The sequence below is a fragment of the Callionymus lyra genome, chromosome 17 (assembly GCF_982586985.1).
Source record: "Callionymus lyra chromosome 17, fCalLyr1.hap1.1, whole genome shotgun sequence".
NCBI lineage: Eukaryota > Metazoa > Chordata > Actinopteri > Syngnathiformes > Callionymidae > Callionymus > Callionymus lyra.
The window spans coordinates 15,759,997-15,780,475 of NC_141834.1; the positions used below are offsets into that span (position 1 = coordinate 15,759,997).

Here is a 20,479-nt window from a genome sequence, read left to right on the forward strand (position 1 = left end):
GACCACATAAAATTAAGGAGAACGAGACACATTTAAGGGTCAAGCACAAAATACAAACTACATGTTTGTAAAGCAATACTAGACAATACTAGAAAAGTTTAACATGGGCCACACACAAATGTTGTTTGAGCTGAAAATCAACAACTTTGTAGGTGTTTATTGGTTTTTAATTAAAGAGCTGCGTGACCCTGGTCTAGAAAGGCACTTTACAAATAACTATTACTTACTTACTTATTTATTAGAAAATGATATTTTAAGTGGCTCACAGGACTATCATTTTAAAAAGATACCAAGGAAATCGACCATGACCAAGACATTTTTAGTTTCATTAGAGCATTATTACCAAAATAACCCAAATATTGCTTCTATATGACTGTGTTTGTATAAAAATTTAGTTTTCATCTCCGTCGAAAAAGACACACTTTAAAAGATCCAAATGACTCTTGTCTGTAATGTTCATCTTGTATTGAAGCCTCGACAAGAGGATTTCTCCAGGAAAAACTTGAACAAGTCTGTATTTTAAGCTTGTTTTTAGTGGACTGGACGCAGCTATCCTAGTAGCTAGCAGCTAGCCTAGAAGCTAGCAGCTAGCCTAGAAGCTAGCAGCTAGCCTAGAAGCTAGTAGCTAGCCTAGAAGCTAGCAGCTAGCAGCTAGCCTAGAAGCTAGCAGCTAGCCTAGAAGCTAGTAGCTAGCCTAGTAGCTAGCAGCTAGTCTAGAAGCTAGCAGCTAGCCTAGAAGCTAGTAGCTAGCCTAGAAGCTAGCAGCTAACCTAGAAGCTAGCAGCTAGCCTAGAAGCTAGCGATATCAACCCAGAGTACTTCCTGTCTGTGAAGGCTAATGACCCAGCAGATTCCAAAAACTAGCTTTATATATAAACTTGTTTTTGTTTTTATGGTATATTTTCTAATGCCGAGGCTTCAATAGAAGATGGACGTTACAGACGAGCAGTATGGAGGTATTTGGATGTTTTTAAGTGTCTTTTTGGACTAAGATAAAGACAAGTGAGCTCCAGTCGCTACATTAAAATGAACAAACATTTTTGTCTATAACTCGATTACTCTGAGAATAATCCCAACCCTTAGTCGAACATGAGGGTGAGTAGAAATTAGTGAAACTTTGGTGAACTATCACTTTAAGACAGAGGCAGAAACTTTCATAAGTAAAACACATGAATAGTTTAATTGTTCTTCGTGTTAATATTCTTCTCGCCTCCTCCACCAGGTCACTTCCGTCCAGGACACGCCAGAGTTATTGGGGTTCTTGAGGAACAGCAGCGTTCCTCTGCGGCGCCACAGGCGAGCGGCGGTCGCGACTCAGAGCTCGAGCGGTAAAACTCTGGTGAGTCTCACCATCGTGAAGATGCTCCTCTGACTTTTTATCTCACAGTTCCATCATCTCCTCTCACAGAACTGCACAAACATCTCTTGTCTGAGGATCACGTGTCTGGTGGGGAGACTCCTCCGAGGACAAAGTGCCGTCATCAAGATCCGCTCCAGGCTTTGGGCTCATACTTTTCTCCAAGTCGGTGTTTGAAGTCCTGCGTATTTTTTTTACAATAGAGCTTATTTCGCTGAGCTTTTCCACGTTTATTTCTTGCAGCGCCGGAATGACCCTTATATCCTGAACTCTACGGTTTCCTTCACGGTGACGTCCATGCCTTACCGCATCCAGCCTCGGGCCCTGCCTCACCACACCACCTCCGTAAGACTCTATTATGACTAATGTGTTGATTCAAGTAGATGTTGGACTCTATTGTATCATCAGTGTCTGTTTATACAAAACTTTCTTTTCATTTAGATATTGACGTTAGAAAATTATCTTAAGACCCGCCCACTTTGTTTTTCTTGAGATTAAATCTTGTTGACCATAACCACACCCACTCTGCTGTGATTGGCCAAACATCAAGGTTTGTCACCGCATGTCATCAATCCCAGAAGTATCCACCTTCAAAGGGACTCGTTGTATAAACAAAGCGGGGCATGATTACAGCTGGCTGGAGGAGGAGTGAAGCCATTATAACGTCATAATGGACTCCGCTCTCGTAACCTCTCGTTCGCCCAGATTTCGAACCAACTTTATAAAGTAATAAGTTCAAAACATGGTCATGACGAGGGACTTACTGCATGTTACTAATAGAATATGACATAAAACTCACAGATTATCAATGGGCAGCCATCTTGTTTTACCGTCTTCGAATAGGGTTGTTAGGGCCTTTAGTTTTCTTTTAGAAAATGGTACTGGTTTTGAGGTTTGAGGTATCAGATGAATTTTAAATAAGTATACGTTTGGAATTCTTTTTTTTTCCGGCATTTACCCATAAGGGGTTTCTACGGCCCGCAAAGAACCGAATTCCTTCCGAACCAATGGTCCGCTCTCCTTCTTTGCGGTCATTCCGGGTTTCGCGGTCTCACCTCCTGCGCTGGTTGTGTTCCGCAGATGGGGACCCTGGTGTTATGGGGAACCCCAGACGTGTCGTTCGCCGTTCCGCTCTGGGTCATCATCCTGGCCATCCTCCTGGGCCTGCTGGTTCTGGCCATGCTAACGTTAGCCATGTGGAAGGTACGAAAAAACATTGTCTCTTCTGACGGTGACGCTTGACTGAAATGTAAATGTTTCTCCTCAGTGCGGCTTCTTCGACCGGGCGCGACCGCCGACCGACGACAACGTGTCCGATCAAGAGCAGCTGACGTCCGATCACACCGGGGACGCTTGATGTTTCTGGAACAACCGTGCTTTACAAAGAAGGGACGAGCGACCTCTCCTCGGTGTATCGGCGCAGATTTCTATCTGCCGTCCAACATCCAGGAGTTTACGAAACGGGAGGTTGAGAACCTGAAGGTGTCACGGCTGCTCCGACTGAAGAACATTGCAGGACCTGAGCAGGACAAACGCACACCATGAAGAGACTAAATGGGAAACATGTGCGACGAGGTCAGCAGACAAAAAGGACTTTTCGTTAATATTTCGGAGGATTGTTGTTCTCGAGCAAATTAGGCACAACCAGACCAGAGAACTATGCACATGTGCTTTTTATGAATGTTGTGAGAGCGTGTTGGCGAGTGTGTAGGTACTCGTGTGTGTACCTGTGTGTCATTTCTTCACCCGTCTCCCAACCCCAAAAACGTTGCTCCGGAAAAAAAAGTCACAAACCAGACGTGTGTATTTATGAATGTACGTGCAATACTTGTGTGATACTGAAGCTTGTTTACACTGGCATTATTTTATTAGAGCTTGTTTGTATATACTGAAAGTATGTGAGTGATCCACGGCCCCAAACAAAATAGCTTTTTTCAAGGGAGAACATTCATAACTTATTTTGTGATTTATGAAGGAATTAATCTTGTAAAAATGAAGGACGCTGTCGAACACGCTTTTTTTCATGTTTCGTTTGGATTTTATGTGTGGAAATAAAAGGTTAATGTGGAATCAAAGCGTGAGACAATAATATAAATTCAAATGTAAGCGATTCCAGTCAATCAAATGGGATAATAATGTGAATTATAGTGTTTACTAACACATGCGGGGTCCTGACTGAGCACAGAAGTACTCTAGCACACTCTAGTGGTTATTTGGTAGAACTGCATAATCACGGTCAGAATTAGTTACATAAAAAAATACTTTTATCATTTCAAAATAATATAATCCCTATATCATATCATTGAATATATAAACAAAGAAAATTATTAAATAATTTAAGTATAGTAGTACTTTTTACTATTATTGTTTGTCTTTTTGTGTTATTAAATAGTTATATAAATATATTTACAAATGAATGTAGAATTCCTTCAGAAGAAAATCACTAAAAACAAAACACACCCACAGAAAATTTACTTTGACACTTTATCAATATTTATTGATTAATTTATATTTTAAATCGCATTTTTTTGCTGAGAATTTCGGCTGTAAGGGATGTTTTGTTAAATACAGAATTGACTAATAACGTCTACGGTGATACATGGGTTTATTAAACTTAACTTTATGAGCAACACCAACTATTCTGTTCATAACTCGTTCATTTACAGCTTAAATCACTAAAATAAAGAATAATTTATTCGCAATAAAAGTAGGTCATAGCGATGAGTTCAATATCCATATATTTAATTTCTAACAATTATTTCTGAAAACAGATTTAGACTATTTTATGTATTCTTGGCATGTATTCTACTTCAGAAAATATACCAAATATCACGATCACATATACTTTAATTTCTAAGAAAACATGTCAGAAAAGATAAATAAATATTTGAGTGTAAAATATGTAAAATTGGCGCCAGTAGCTTGTTAGCATTAGCATCAGGGTTAGCGCTGCTACTGATATATTGCTAGCTTCTTGTTATTCTGCTTTTTTTTTTTAAACAAATACAACGTGCAGTTTTAAAATAAGAATATAAACATGGTTGACTTGTTTAAATCTGGTGTGTAACATTTTCTCTAATGAGGGTTTCGATGCCTTGTATGTTAAAAGTGGTTTAAAAGATTTGTTAGCATCACAGCTAGAGGCTAAACATTTAGTGGTGCGTTCAAGTGCTTCTCTGGAGACTTTTAAAAAAGAGTTAATGAAACCTGTTGTGTTTGAGTTTGTCATCAAATATATTATTTATATTAGTCAAACTAAACATAAATGTTGATCAATGTATTTCTTCCGACGTTATTCAACCAGTTTATTTTAGTGTTGAAGATATAAAGTAATAAATTAAAGACGACAAAACATGAAATCTTGTGTCCAAACCCACGTTTATCCAAGTGTTGAACTGACGACACATCACTCCTGGATGTTTAAAAAATAACTGAAATTACAGTTTGTTTTCCCTCATTAAGTGTGTTCAGTGAAGGACAAAAACACACCAAAAACATCATGACATTGTATTTATATCTTTATAATATTTATAGATTAAACAACTGAAGCATTTGAAAAAAAAAAAAAAAAAAGAATAATTGCTTGACGGTTTTCTCTGTATTTCCAGGTTTATGCGATCAGACCGATATGGCTTTACTAATAATAATATTCCCTTTAAGTCCGTATTTCTCTCTCGCTCTCTTTGAACTCGTCTGTACATCACTTTTTTCCAGAGACGAAATAAAGGAGTATAAAAAAGTGACGTGAAGGTTGGAGAACAGTCGCAGGGCAGTGCAAGCCTGAGCAGTCGAACCATAACAAAGGAGAACAGTCTGGGTTTACAAAAGACACGTCCAGGAGGAGATAGAAAAACAGCCACGTTTGTTGGGGGGTTTTTTTACAGTGTGCACCTCAAATTAAAGTCTGAATCACATTCATGAAGAAGTGGTTTTGATAAGTTAATGGAATGGTTGGAGAAGGAGGTGCTCGCGCACATACAGTACATTGGCTACGTACGGGTTAGAATATCTATACACACAACTGTACACGTTCTAGGATACAAGTTACTGTACAACACTAGCTGGATACTTTTGACTCCACGACTCTCTCTTCGGAATAGTAACTCTTATCAGGCCCCGTCCAAAAAATAAAGAACCCCGTCGTCGTCTTAAGTTTTCTCCCCGCGATAATAAGAGTGACCGTAAAAGAAGTCGGTCCAATATGACACACACACCGTCCCGCTGGACCTCAAAGTGCTGCTGTTTAGAACGCATACACACATGCATTACCACCGACACACACACACACACACGGTTCCTGAGTATGAACTGGACTATATTTCAATTGTACTTATCGATAGAAATTAAACGTTTTAAACTCATTGAGTGAAGAATAAGTGCTTTTTAAAAAGGACTGTGTGTTGTTTAGGATGATGAGAATTGAAAACACCGAAAGATTCACATTTGATGAGGATATAATTGAGCTAGTGCCTGCGGTTGAAAAAAAAGAATAATCTTAAATTCAACTAAAAAAAAAAAAGAATAGTTGGTGCTTGTAATTGTGTGATTTACAAAGATAATGTCAGATGAAAAACATCAAAAATGTTCCAAAGTCGACCGTATTTTTTTAAAGGGCAACTAATGTTCAAAAACCAACTCTCCTGACTCACTCACATGTTTCACTCACATGTTTCACTCACATGTTTCAAATGTTGAAGTTGAAGTCCATCATCACGGCCATGTTTTCAACTTATTACTTTATAAAGTTACTCTGAAATCTGGGCGAAAGAGAGGTTACGAGAGCGGAGTCCATTATGACGTAATAATGGCTTCCACTCCCCCTCCAGCCAGCTGTAATCACGCCCCGCTTTGTTTATACAACGAGTCCCTTGGAGATGGAGTCTTCCGGGGTTTCACGACGTGCGGTGACAAACCTTGATGTTTGACCAATTACAGGAGTGTGGGTGTGGCTATGGTCAACAAGATTTCAGTGGTTTAAGTGGGCGGGGCTTAAGATCTTTTTTTCTAACGTCCATATTTCAATGAAAAGAGAGTTTTGATGATACAATAGAGTCCAGTAAAGACACACTTAAATCCACACATTAGTTGCCCTTCAAGATGGAAACGACTACGAGCTCCAAACATGGCAGCTTCACAGTTTGTTTTGTGTGTCGCGACAACAGGCCAACGACGGTGACGTCGACCACATATACAGTGTTTCGTACATGAAGTCAAGAGTTTGTATCGTTTGAAGTGAAAAGCTGCTGTTCTTGGCGTCGTCCCACGTGAATGCTGGTTGGTCGATAAGGCATGTTGTAATATCTAAAGTTTGGAAAGGTTGACCTAAAGTTCCTGGAAAGTCCGATCGAGGTTCAGTACCTTAAAATTTTCACGTTGATAAAAATACATATATAGTTTTATAAATGTTCATGCTTGTCGTCGCAGCATATATAAGATATTTAATTTAGTTTGTTTTTTTTAAGTTAATAATATGAATCTGTAAATGTGCAACTGCAGCCACACACACACACACACACACACACACACACACACACACACACACACACACACACACACACACACACACACACACACACACACACATATTGCCAGAGTAATGGTATCCACGCACATTCTCTCCAGTGCCAAACACCACAATATTGAGTCAATATTCCGTGGGTTTACATTCAGACCGGGCCGGGCGGCGCCGACTGCACCCTGACATCTCCATCTGCCGCCCGGAACCACCGGGACGACGAGCGACACAAGGTAAAGTCCGCGGAGAAACACGCGTGTAGACGTGGAATCGAAGGCGTGACGTTTCGAAGCAAGAAACATGCATACGGTCGTGGAAATACGGTCTCTCTCTCTCTCTGCTATTTTTTATCTTCATGGTTCCTCCGATGGACAGAAAAACCACGTTCTACTCGCTGACATCTGCTCTGTGCTTCTTTTTTTTTTTTTGTACATGAGGAGTGATGGTCGGGCTGGTCTGAATCCAGGAGCTCGGACTTGAACGAAGAAAAGATCCAGCTTATGATTGGTGGTCACACGGGGTTTTCGTAGATGCTACTCAAACATTCAACAATGTGTTGACCAAAAATTGCACATCGTCCTCTACACACACACACACACACACACACACACACACATGAAAATGCCGTGAAATAGAATTTAAGTTTCTCGCAATAAAGAGACGAGGAATCTCTCAGCAGTCGACTCGTCCGAGCAGGTAAGCTTCTTTCCCGGTACTGGAGTGACCCTCTATGCTGATTTTGACCTCCTGAGGGATGATGGAGGGTCTGGGGAGACACGGAGGTGGTTCCCCCTCGGCTTTCTCAGTCTGGTCTCGCTCCGGCGCCGACCACCGTCTCTTGCGAACCCGGTCCGGGCCGCTGCATTGTACTTTTTCTAAAGACTCATGTCTGGCCTCGGCGGCTCCCGCCAGAACCGATCCGTGAAGAACGTCTTTACCGGATCCTGAATGAGTCCTTAGTCCGGGTTGTCTATTCGATCCCGATTCAGGTCCCGATATCGTCCCCTTCTCGTGCCCGCAGACGCCGCGGGGCTTGACGAGGAGGCCGGCGTGACCGCCAGCAGCGCCGGGCCTCATGATGTTGGTCCTTAGAGCGGTTTCCATGTTGTGACAGGCGTCGGAGAGCTTGGACCCCAACGTCTGGTGGTCCGTCACGGCGCCGTTCCTGAGCCCGCGGAGGGTGAGCGACACGCAGACGTCTCCCACGCACAGCTTGGCGCAGGACAGCTCGAAGAGCTGGGTGGTCCGGTCCGGGCAGCAGGAGGACCAGCCTTGGCCGAACACGAAAAAGGGGTACTCCAGCAGCACCTCCACACAGACCTGGGGAAACGCGGAGAAAAATGTGTTAAATAGTACGTCTAAGTAGAAATCTTTCACTACCTTTTATTTATTTATTTTTTTCGTAATAGTATCAAGATGTTTAAAAAAAACACATAAAAAACGGTAGGAAATAACTTATCATTTTCATTTATTTGTTTTGTATGAACATTATAATAATGGAGGACATGTTTTATTTCCATAAAGCAAAAATTTGAATAAAATATTTCAATTATTTCCCGATGATACTAATTCCTAGGGAAGTTTTTCTTTTAATATTTATATTTTAAATAGTATCAAGTGGATATGATAGTACACGTTTATTTGTTTAAAGCAAGCGTTTCAAATAATTAATATTTAAGTAGAAATCTTCCAATACCTTTTATTTTTATTATTTATTCATTTATTTTTTCGTGTGTGTGTCAAGGTGTGTGTCTTAATATCTGAAAATCAATAAAAAGACATTTAAAAAAGACAAAAAAACTGTAGGAAATAAAATGTTCATGTATTTGTTTTGTATGAACATCATATTTATGGAGGTTTTATTTCAATAAAGCAAAAATATGAATTAAAATATTTCAATTAGATCCCGATGTTCATAAATAGGGGAAGTTTATCTTTTAATATTTATATTTTAAATAGTATCAAGTGGATATGTTAGTACACATTTATTCGTTTAAAGCAAGCGTTTCAAATACTTAATATTTAATATAAACGAAGAGTGCTGCGTTTACGACCCACTCGTTGTTCTGATAACTAAACAAATCCTTATTTTACAAAAAATAATATTTTGTAATAAACTCTATTTTTTGTGAGAAAAAAAAAGTAGAAATCTTCCAATACCTTTTATTTTTATTATTTATTCATTTATTTTTTCTTATGTGTGTCAAGGTGTATGTCTTAATATCTGAAAATCAATAAAAAGATGTTTAAAAAAAGAAAACAGTAGGAAATAACTTAACATTTTCATTTATTTGTTTTGTATGAACATAATATTTATGGAGGTTTTATTTCAATAAAGAAAAAATATAAATAAAATATTTCAAATATATCCCGATGATCCTAAATAAGGGAAGTTTATCTTTTAATATTTATATTTTAAATAGTATCAAGTGGATATGTTTAGTACACGTTTATTCGTTTAAAGCAAGCGTTTCAAATACTTTATATTTAATATAAACAAAGAGTGCTGTGTTTACGACCCACTCTTTGTTCTGATAACTAAAAAAATCCTTATTTTACAAAAAATAATATTTTGTAATAAACTCTATTTTTTGTGAGAAAAAAAAAGTAGAAATCTTCCAATACCTTTTATTTTTATTATTTATTCATTTATTTGTTCGTATGTGTGTCTAAATATCTGAAAATCAATAAAAAGATGTTTAAAAAAAACAACAAAAAAAACGGTAGTAAATAAAATGTTCATGTATTTGTTTTGTATGAACATCATATTTATGGAGGTTTTATTTCAATAAAGCAAAAATATGAATAAAATATTTCAAATATATCCCGATGATCCTAAATAAGGGAAGTTTATTTTTTAATATTTATATTTTAAATAGTATCAAGTGGATATGTTTAGTACACGTTTATTCGTTTAAAGCAAGCGTTTCAAATACTTAATATTTAATATAAACGAAGAGTGCTGTGTTTACGACCCACTCTTTGTTCTGATAACTAAAAAAATCCTTTATTTACAAAAAAGAATATTTTGTAATAAACTCTATTTTTTGTGAGAAAAAAAAAAGTAGAAATCTTCCAATACCTTTTATTTTTATTATTTATTCATTTATTTTTCCGTATGCGTTTCAAGGTGTGTGTCTTAATATCTGAAAATCAATAAAAAGATGTTTAAAAAAAAACGGTAGGAAATAACTTAATATTTTCATTTATTTGTTTTGTATGAACATCATATTTACTTGACATGAACTTTTAATATTTATATTTTAAATAGTATCAAGTGGATATGTTAGTACACGTTTATTCGTTTAAAGCAAGCGTTTCAAATACTTAATACTTCATATTCAATATAAAAACAAAGAGTGCTGCGTTTACGACCCACTCTTTGTTCTGTTAACTAAAAAAAATCCTTATTTTACAAAAAATAATATTTTGTAATAAACTCTATTTTTTGTGAGAAAAAAAAAAAAAAAGTAGAAATCTTCCATCCTATTTGTATTAGATATATTTGAAGTAAAACAACCTAAACACCAACAAACAATTAATTGGAATGCATATCTACGAAGTGGATTAAAAGAAAAGGCTCTTGTTGGGTCTGGGATTAAGGTAAGGTAAGGTAAGGTAGAACTTTATTGATCCCTCAGGAGGTCTCCTTCAGGAAATTGTTTTTTTCCAATTAGCCACAGAAAATACAGCAATTTTTCATAAAAAAGAAATCAAAATAAAATAATAACAAAGAGAAATAAAGAGAAAGAATGATACTTTATCTAAGTCTAAAGATAAAGATAAAGAACATAGATCAAAAGATAAAGATAAAGAACATAGATCAAAGAACATAGAACACATTATGTGTCTCTCCTAAAGTCCGAGGCAAAAATTTAGGGGGAAAAAAAGCCCTTTAAGATTAAAAAAGTATCTAAAGATGATCGTCTACAAACGTTCGCTCGACCAAACTCACCTGGGCTTTGAGTTCCCCCACGGAAAACTGGATGACCACGGCGTTCGGACTCTGCCCGCTGTCGATCCTCTCCACCGTGCTGGAGTCGATCTTCAACTCGTTGCTGATCTCGGCGCTCTGGATGAAGTCCTCGGTCTTCAGGTCCTCCACGCGCTTCAGCTCCCCATCAGCCAGCTGAATGATGGAGCCCCGCATGAAGAACGGAGGCAGCGCCACGGGGGACGACGGCGACGAGATGGACGGGGACGCCTGGATGGACACGGAGGAGGTGGAGGTGGAGGTGGGAACGGGGGCGGGAGCCGGGGAGGGGGACGACGACACCACCACCGGCGGCGGCGGAGGAGGAGGCGCCAGAGATGGTGGGGGTTGTAGGACCGCCGAAGCGTGGGCGTTCCCGTCCGGCGCCAGGGCCTCGCACTTGGACAGCGCCGTGGCCAGATAGGCGTGAGGCATGGCCGTCGATATCTGAGGGGTCGTCGTCAGGGAGCTCACGGTGCGGCAGACCTCCATCTCCGAGCTGTTGCTGGTGACGGGGATCAGGAGGGACTGGCCGCTCGGGATCACCAGGTGCTGAGGCAGCGCCGCGTGATAGCTGACGGCGTGCTGGCTCCCGCTGGTGATGTAGCCGATGATGGGCGGTTGCGAGGAGGAGAAGAGGTTGGACGGCAGCTCGTCGTGCGACAGCGTCGTGTGGATGACCGTGTTGGGAGCGACGGGTTTAACCGCCTCTGATGAAGACGGGTAGGTGAAGGAAGAGGTTCTTGGCACCGGCTTCCCGAGACAAATGCCTCCCTTCTCGGTCTGTACTAAGGAAATCTTGTTCGAGTTGGACTCCTGCTCGGCGCCGTGGTTGGGCTGAGCCACCAGAACCAAAGACGTCTGGAGTCCCGAGGGGTTCTGGCCGTAGTCCGCCGGTAGAAGGATGTGTCTCGCTTCGTAGTTGTGCACTTGCTGATGGTTTCCCGGCTGGTGGTGGCCTTTGGCGTGTTTGACGAACTCCAGCTCGCCGTTGAACAGAGCCTTGGCGTGTCCGTCCGGTTTCTTCCCGACGGAACCGTCGGCGTACTGGACGACGAGCTGGGAGGGAGCCAGGGTCAGGGTCTGAGGGATGACGGCGGCGTGCGGGTGGATCTGAAGGTGGCCCGCGGTCGAGGTGACGGCGGCGCCCCCTACGGTCAGCGGAGTCCTGCTGTCCAGATGGATGTACTGGCCGGGGACTTGTTGGGAGTTGGACAGAGAGACGGGCGTGAGGTGTTCTGTTGGGGAACAGATCCGAATGTGCTGCTCGCCTTTGTTGGAGGGGGAGATGAGGGCGGTTGTGTAGCCGTCCAGGTGAGGACCCCGACCCACCGCCGCCGCCGCGCTGTTAGGTAGCGTGTTAGCATTGCCCGAGATAATGTGAGAGGAGATGTAGCCGGCGTACGGCCCCGAGCTGATGAACTGTACGTTCGGGCCGAGCTGGGCGAACTGGATGGTGCCGCCGTGCTGCTGGAGGGTCGTGGGGAAGACGGTCGGGAGGGACGCCAGGGGGACCGTGGACAGGGGGGTCGCCGAAGAGGCGATTGAGGTCGAGACGGGACACCGCGGGCTTTCCGCATCCCTGGATTTGCAGCGTTCGCTCGCCACGCTCGCCAGCCATGCCAGGTTCTCCGTGTGAGGGACGGGATCGGCTGCCGCGACGGACGGAGGGGTCGCCGTGGCAACCACGACAGGACGCTGCTCCAGAGCCAGGATCTCGCGCTTCTTCGGAGGCAAGCATCCGTTACTCCGCTCCTGGTTGGATTTCATTTTGGGGTTTTTTTTTTCCAGTAAAGGGTCTTGATAGCACTTGAGTTATTCTTCAGTGTCGCTGGGAAAATCTAGTCCAGCGGGTCTGACCCGGGGCCTCCGTTCACTGGGAAACAAGTCTACTTCTCAAAACAAGTGAGTCACTCCAGCTCCCAGACTGAGCTTCATACACTTCATGGGGAATCATCTCTGGTTTTGGGGTTATTCTTCAACCAAGTGGGCAACAATCTGAAACAGAAGAGAAGTAATGATTACTGAGTGTCTCACATTTAAAAAAAAAGAAAAAGCCATTACAGTAGAAAACATTCTTAGCAAGACTCAGTTTTATTGAAAAGTCCAACCTTCCCTTTCTACAATCACTCCCTTGAATCCATACCTAGGTGCGGAGCGTGAAAATATGTGATGGCGAATCTGATGATATTAAATAATGGACGTTTAACTGTTATAAAAAATATTATGTTATATTGTGTTCAAGCATTTCATTAAATTGGGATTTAAAATCGTGGATGTTCTGTTCTATGTTAGTCTTTGTATCCTTTGTCTTTCTTTGACCTATGTTCTTTATCTTAATCTTTAGACTTAGATTGTGTCATCTTGTTCTTTCTCTTTATGTTCTTGTCCTTATTTTATTTTGATTTATTTTCTATTTTTTATTTAAAAAAATTGCTGTATGTATTGGCTATTGGAAAAAAACAATTTCCCGAAGGAGACCTCCTGAGGGATCAATAAAGTTTTACCTTACCTTACCTTACCTTACATGCTACACCTTATTTATCAGTTTTATCTTGACCTTTAAAGTATATACTTTATTGAATATTGTTTTGATTGTTTAAGCGCTTTGTGACCCTGGTCTGGAAAAGCGCTATATAAATAAATATTACTTACTTACTTACTTACTTATTTGGCCCCTCATAAGGTCAGAGTAAAACTGTAAAACTGAAAATGCCACTAGTTTAACTTATATACTGTTAACGTTTTTTTGTTTTGGCAATTCTAATAATTATTGTCCTCCAGAAACCATTTAAATATTGTGGAAAGAAAGGGCTTTAATATAAAATCCTAAAATAAAATGTTTTCGAATAAAAAAAAAATAGCAAATTAAGCTTTATCTCCAAATAGTTGATATCATTGCGTAACTATATTTGTTCTTCATTTACTACTTGATGTCTCCTTTAATAGAGGACTTTACTCTCTATTATTTTGAGGGTTTTCTTTGCGCTTGATGGATCTACTGACTCCTTTAAGAAACATCTTAAGACGTTTCTATTTGTTCAGGCTTTTCCTTAAATTTCTGGAACTCTTGTGTTGTTCTCAGTATTATCTTGATCTTTAAAGTATATACTTTTTTGAATATTGTTTTGATTGTTTAAGCGCTTTGTGACCCTGGTCTGGAAAAGCGCTATATAAATAAATACTACTTACTTAGAAGATTTTTTTTTTCATTTAGCCATTCATTCATCCATTCATTCATCCACCCGTTCATCCACCCGTTCATCCGGTAGATGATGCATGTTTTTGAATCCAATAAGGAACATACTACGAGGGCAGACCTCGGTTACGTAAAGAGAAGGCTCGAGCGAAAAAAAAAAAAAAAAAAGGAATAAGGCGACCTTGGTTTCCATCTATTTACACGGATCTAATTTTAATCAAAGCGGTGACAAGGTCAACGCTTTCAAGGCAGCGACATGAGAGCGTCGTTTATCTAAGCATGTACGGATGTAACAAAGGATGAGAGAGGCTGAGCTGTGGGGGGGTGGGGGGGGCAGAAAGCAAGGGGTGAGGGGAGCGTTATATGACAGAATGTAATGGATAAAAGCGAAGGGATGAAGAGAAAGATGGGGAGCGGGAATCGGAAAAGAGAGGATCGGTTGAAGACGGAGTTCTAGCTCTCCTGACCCACATCGAGCAGCAGTGCCTGCAGCATCAGCCCCCACCTCGCCGTGAGACCACCCCCCACCCAACCACCCCCCCCATCACAGTCGCTGCTACAGCCCGAGCTACGCTGTGCAGCATTACTCGGCGGCGCCCACCCCACCTCAGCAACACCGTGTCAACACTGTAATGACATCACAGTCTTACAGCGGTCGTGGGGGGGGCGGGGGGCGGGGGGGGGGACAAAGCCACTATATCGTGCACACGGTCAAAAAAATAAATAAAAAAAATGACGTCGCCAGGTTTCAAGGTGTCTCTCCTCACATGACCTGGACCATCCAACGGCACATACGAAAAGCACCATCGACCCCCTTAAAAAAATCCAATAGATCCCTGAGGGGCGACACTGAACATACGTCGAGCACGTCTATGGGATGTCATGCATGGATGGAGGGATGACGGGATGAAAACAGAGGGGAAGAGCGTCTTTTCCGCTCATGACGCTTTCACGCGGATCCTCCTTTTCATACTCCCACACGAGACCACGGATGCAGGGTTTGATATAGTTCGGTCCCAGGGTTGACATTCACCCAGAGACCCTCACAACGTTAGCATCCGTACCCCATCAAAGATCCATGATGCCTCGGAGATACACGGTTTCTAAATATAGCGAAAACAAAAACATCATCTGGGGCGACTATAGGCAGGACAGGATGGAGGTAACCTGCAGGTCAAGATCTGCAGCAAGGTCAGATCTCTGAACCCCGTCCTTGTCTTTGATGGAACCCCAGAGATGAGGAGATGTTTCAACCTTCCACTCTTAAGGCATCTTTAATCCATGCACACAACACCGACGTGGGTCCCTTTAAGAGGCGGTCCCGATCCCTGTGCTCGACTCTGGAGCAGACAGCTCCAGAACAGGCAGTGGGTTTTCGGGGGCTGTTTGTCTTTTACAAAGTCCTGCATCACGGATCGCACATACATGGCTGTGTGAACGCAGGGGGGGGGACCCCCCCCCCGCTGAGAGCCCCTTTGCATCCCCACACACCAGAAGATCCAATAGATGCTGCGACCACTATCCTGAAGGGGGGGCTTTTACAATGACACCGAGCACGCATGAGTAGAGTAGCAGAAAATACTACTACGCCACCCAGTTGAACAGAGAAGCCCCCCCCCCCACACCCCCCCACCCTCCTCTTAGAGCGCTAAGAATAGCTCACCAGTTTCTCAGCAGCCACTTCTTGCAGAGCATGTCCAAGGATCCTGTAGACGTGTTTCCTTTTACGAGTCCTCTTCCTGATTCTCTCCCCCTTGTCGTGGACCCCTTTTGTCGGGGGCCTTGCCTTTTTCTCCCCCACCCCCTCGTGGACCCTTGGATCGGGGGAGGCAGTCCCTGCAGTGACGGAAAGGAGAGGAAGTTCCCCTCTGCTGGAGCTCAAGTCCTGCGTGCAAGTCTGCCTTCAAACCGTGTGTTATGCAAGGCCACCAGACCGACAGCTCCCTCTCTCCGCCTGGCTGCTTCCCTCTCTCTCTCTCTCTCTCTCTCTCTCACACTCCCTCTGTTTCTGCCTCCCCCCCCCACCCGTCCTCTCAGTACTCCACTGACACAGCTCCTCCCCCAGCCAGCCTCATCGGCGCATCAGGTATTCATTCAAAAAAACACACTACTTGGCTCGGCTCCCAGACTACGCTCAGCACAGAAAGAAGGAGGGAGGAAAAAGGAAGGGAGGAAAAAGGAAAGGAACGGGGGGAGGGCGGGCGAGAGGATTCAGAGAGACTTATACTGCATGAATGTTGACAATGTGGAGATGCGGTAGCAGGGATTCGATCGGCGTTGTGTTTGTCTGAAGTCGGTCAAAATCGAGTACGTCCTAAACCTGCCTGTCCCCTCCTTTGATACCCCACCTCTCGGACCCCCCGCCCCCCATAAATACGCCACGACTTAAGAGGCTGTTACCGCTGATAAACACCCCCACACCCGGCCACTTGGCACTACCCCTCTACCCTCGCTCGGTTACCCAAGAGCCAAAGTTGTGACGCAGACTCAAGAACCGGGTTCATCTTTTCCCTTCTTTTCGTGGGAAGAAGGCGCATGGAGTCCCCTTGGTAACGGTATTTTGGGGGGATCTGGGGGTGGGGGGGCATATGGTGGAATTATGTAACTCCTGGTGTTGCTCCTGCTAAGATTCCTATGGAGGAGGGGCTACTGTCCGACACAATGTGTGCAGCGATAACCAGATTGTTTTTGGACAAAAGAACCAAAACGACCCACAACAAGGTTTTTTGAAAGGGATCCAATTATCTCACTCGGGCGTTTCTCGGGGTGAGACGGAACCACCGAGATCATGGCAGCGCTGATGTCACCGGGAAACTCAAGAGTTGGCTAAAAGGGGCCTGGGAAAAGAAAACTCATGGAATTCATAACACAGCTACCACCCTTAGAACCTGGCATGAAGAAGAAGTTGCCAAAGCAAGTTGTTCCATCTCAAGGTGGTCACACCCAATCCTATCCAGCATTCACCGCATCCGTTTTCTTTGGTATCTCCAGTGGCAACGGAGTCCAAACCATCTGGCATCCCTTAATTTTGTCTCAAAAGTCTCCACATTTGCGCTCCTCTGGGTACTCGTGACTAAAGGAATATGTGCATTTTTACAAAGGTATGGAAAGATGCATCACAACCAAGGATTCCAACATTCCAACACATGTACATGGAGGGACTATACAGTCTGATTCTCAGGAATAGGGTGCAAATACAGAGGCACCCCAGTTAACCCTAACCCAGTATATCAGGTTTCTTTCTCAAAATATTAATATTTTTATTATAGTTTAATTAAATATGTCCAGGTTGGGTACTTCCACCTTATTTTCCATATATATTTCTGCATATATATCTTTTGTGTGGGTCTTTAATGGAGAATTCATTGCAAACTGAACCCCTGAACTTTTTTTGGAAAAGTTCCATGGAAAAGTTTGTGTATTTGTGTCGCATTTACAGACTTCGGAGGTGGACTTGATCAACTGACCTCAACCAACATAGTACATTTGTATTAGATATTAAAAAGTCAACAGCATAAATGTGACATTACGAACCTGTTTTTAATAGATTTATTGAAGAACTCCCTGAACCCACGACAATCTTTACCCATGAAATTGGTAAAGACTACATGGAATATTAAAAATGGCTCCCTCAAGTGTCGGAACAGTGTAACTGCACTGTTGTAAATTATGCATGTGTCAATTTTACTTATTGTACCTTTAAGCTTCACTTCCTTTAATTACTTTTCCTTTAATAAAACTTTACAAAAATATACATTTTTTTCGACAATAATGACATCATCTTTAGATTACTGTGTATATCTCCATTTGCTTTGTCATACAAACTCATTAATTTTCCATTTTCGTTTGGTCAATAGCTTTATTATATGATTTATTTTTAATTATTCAAGCAATAATGACACACTTGAGTTAAGTGGACACAGATTTTATCCGTTTATTGATGCACTTTTCGGTTTTACTAACAGGATCATTAAAAAATAACGAGTTTTGGCTCGTTTCTGAATCAAAAGACACTTAAAGGTTCAAAATAAATCACATTACCTGTGTTTGAGAGAAGCGACCATCAGACTCTCCTGCAGCTGCTCAGTCAAGAACTGCTGCTCAGACATGTCAGGACATGTAACTCTGCGCACTTTTAACAACTTTACCCGTTTATACTCGCGTCCTGGACATTTATTTAGTGGTAGGTTTTATTGAAGCATCGATATCAGCTGCGATTGATTTTAAAACGTTTTTTTTCAGCTTTTTCGTGTTTATTTAGTCGCAGAAAAATACATCAAAACTCAATCAAACTGAATTAAATGTAGTTTTGTAGGCAACTTTAAATTCAACCCATTGTGTTTTTATGCATCCGTATTGTTTTTGATTTTTAATATATAAAAAGATTTTTGTTTTGCATTTACTGTTTTTTTGTATTGTTATTTATTGGGAAAATAAATAAAATATAAGTTAAAAAAAATATAACAGTTTTTACAGTTGGATTAAAATTAAGAGTACTTTACTAGGGAAATTATTACTTAATCAATGCACTGATATTGTACTGTTTATTTAATGTTTTTTTATTTATTTATCATAGTACTTTTAGGTTTATATTTAAATAAATAATGAATAAATCGTGTGTAAAACTAAATTAATAGATTTTTCTTTGTATATACCACATTCAAATGAAAATATTCACCCGTTTGTTTTTGCTATTAAACTTCTGGCCTCTAGATGGCAGCAGTCATTACGTCCTCTGCAGCTTAAGGAAGAATTAAATCCCACGAGATCCCGGCGATGACTGAGGACGAGAGGATACAGTCGACTCCAGCAGCTTTTAAAGCTGATGTTTGGACATATTTTGGTTTCAAAACAAATAAAATCAGTTACGACTTCGTCAAGAGTCATGTGGTCTGTAAATTCTGCAACACCGGAGTCAAGTACTCGACAATACTACAAAGAATCCGGCGATTACTGAGGATGAGAGGATACAGTCGACTCCAGTTGCTTTTTAAAGCTGATGTTTGGACATGGTTTAAAATTAAAATGAAAGCAGTTACGACTTCGTCAAGAGTCATGTGGTCTGTAAATTCTGCAACACCAGAGTCAAGTACTCGACAATACTACAAATATATCCTCGTTCCTGCAGTATCTCAATATCACCTGAATTTGTCTCGTTCGTGGTATAATTACACTTGTTTACGTCAGTTTTTTTCTATTAAGATTTCACTACACAATGTTTCCACCTCTGACCTGATGACACACGAGTAGATCAAGTTATTAAAAGTTTTACTCAACTCATAATTTACTCGACAAAATAACATTTTAGCCACAAAGCAGTTGCTCAAATTCAACTACATTTGTGTTGCCATGTCTCACTGCATCAGCAGAATCAGGTCCAGGTTTTATTCATTTATGAGTCTAAAAACGGATCCAGACTCTCGAAGAGTCGCTGGCATCTGCCGTCTGAGTCGGAGGCGAAGCCGTCGTCCGTCTCTGGCTGTAAAGAGAGGGAACAACATGCAGCGTCTACACTATGTGGGGAGAATGTGAAAGCGCCTGCTGCCATGGCAACAAGGCAGCTCCACAGTCTCCAGTCGCCATTAAGAAAGATGGGTGGTAACGTGGCTGCAGCTCACTGGCGCTGGAGCACGACACGCTGAAAGAGCCTATTGAGGAGCAGGGAACTCAACAGTTGGTCAGGAGCACAGTGTGACAGCCAGGCTCACCTCACACCCGGGGTTCAGATCCTCCACCTGGGAGAGGTGACCTTTTGATTGACAGGGAAATAAAGATTTATGATTGTTGACTTAACATTTACTCAACGTCATCGAGAAATGTTCAGACTCCTGCTCTGTGGGAAGATGGAAGCGAAATCTTCAAATGAGTCACAGTCGTGTCGACTTCAAGATCACAACAATCGCACAACAACTACAGGAGAGAAGCAGCCAATGAGCAGCGACGTGTTACTAATGAAGACAAGTTTATGAAGATCGTTCTAGAAACTCAGGCTCATGTTTTCCATCTTTGGAACCTGGTTTGACTCGGAAGAACCAGATGAAAACATTCAAGAAGGAATGAATCACTAGTTAAACCAATGAATATACACACATACACACACACATGTACGAACACACATGTACACACACACATGTACACACACACACACATGTAAGAACACACACACACACACACACACATGTACGAACACACATGTACACACACACATGTACACACACACACACACACACACACACACACACACATGTACGAACACACACATACACACACACTCACATGTACGAACACACATGTACGAACACACATGTACGCACACACACACACACACATGTAAGAACACACACACACACACACACACATGTACGAACACACATGTACACACACACATGTACACACACACACACACACACACACACATGTACGAACACACACATA

The 20,479-nt window shown here is 41.8% G+C and overlaps 2 protein-coding genes across 2 annotated transcripts in view; one reads left to right on the top strand and one right to left on the bottom strand.

The window, feature by feature from the left end:
• The window catches only part of itga8 (integrin, alpha 8), a 50,721-nt gene extending 47,596 nt beyond the window's left edge, over positions 1-3,125 (top strand). The window contains exons 26-30 of the mRNA XM_087812361.1: positions 1,223-1,339; positions 1,409-1,522; positions 1,601-1,702; positions 2,438-2,560; positions 2,625-3,125. Of these exons, the coding sequence (XP_087668487.1) occupies positions 1,223-1,339; positions 1,409-1,522; positions 1,601-1,702; positions 2,438-2,560; positions 2,625-2,714 (546 nt within the window). The 3' untranslated portion in view covers positions 2,715-3,125. The remainder of the gene's footprint in view (positions 1-1,222; positions 1,340-1,408; positions 1,523-1,600; positions 1,703-2,437; positions 2,561-2,624) is intronic.
• A 1,726-nt stretch (positions 3,126-4,851) lies between these two features.
• LOC148062775 (ataxin-1-like) lies at positions 4,852-15,936 on the bottom strand. The gene is made up of 3 exons (XM_087813260.1): positions 15,708-15,936; positions 10,828-12,843; positions 4,852-8,192 (listed from the first exon to the last, which is right to left on the bottom strand). Exons 2-3 carry the CDS (start codon positions 12,613-12,615, stop codon positions 7,545-7,547), a joined length of 2,436 nt encoding a protein of 811 aa, XP_087669386.1. The 5' UTR covers positions 12,616-12,843; positions 15,708-15,936; the 3' UTR covers positions 4,852-7,544.
• Between the last annotated feature and the right edge of the window lie 4,543 nt (positions 15,937-20,479).

What these genes read in the sequence shown, in the direction of transcription:
- LOC148062775 (XM_087813260.1), bottom strand. Translation starts at nt 12,615, where the DNA reads ATGAAATCCAACCAGGAGCGGAGTAACGGATGCTTGCCTCCGAAGAAG. An exon ending in TGGGGGAACTCAAAGCCCAG is followed by an intron (nt 8,193 to 10,827) that starts GTGAGTTTGGTC and finishes GCGTTTCCCCAG; the next exon opens with GTCTGTGTGGAGGTGCTGCT.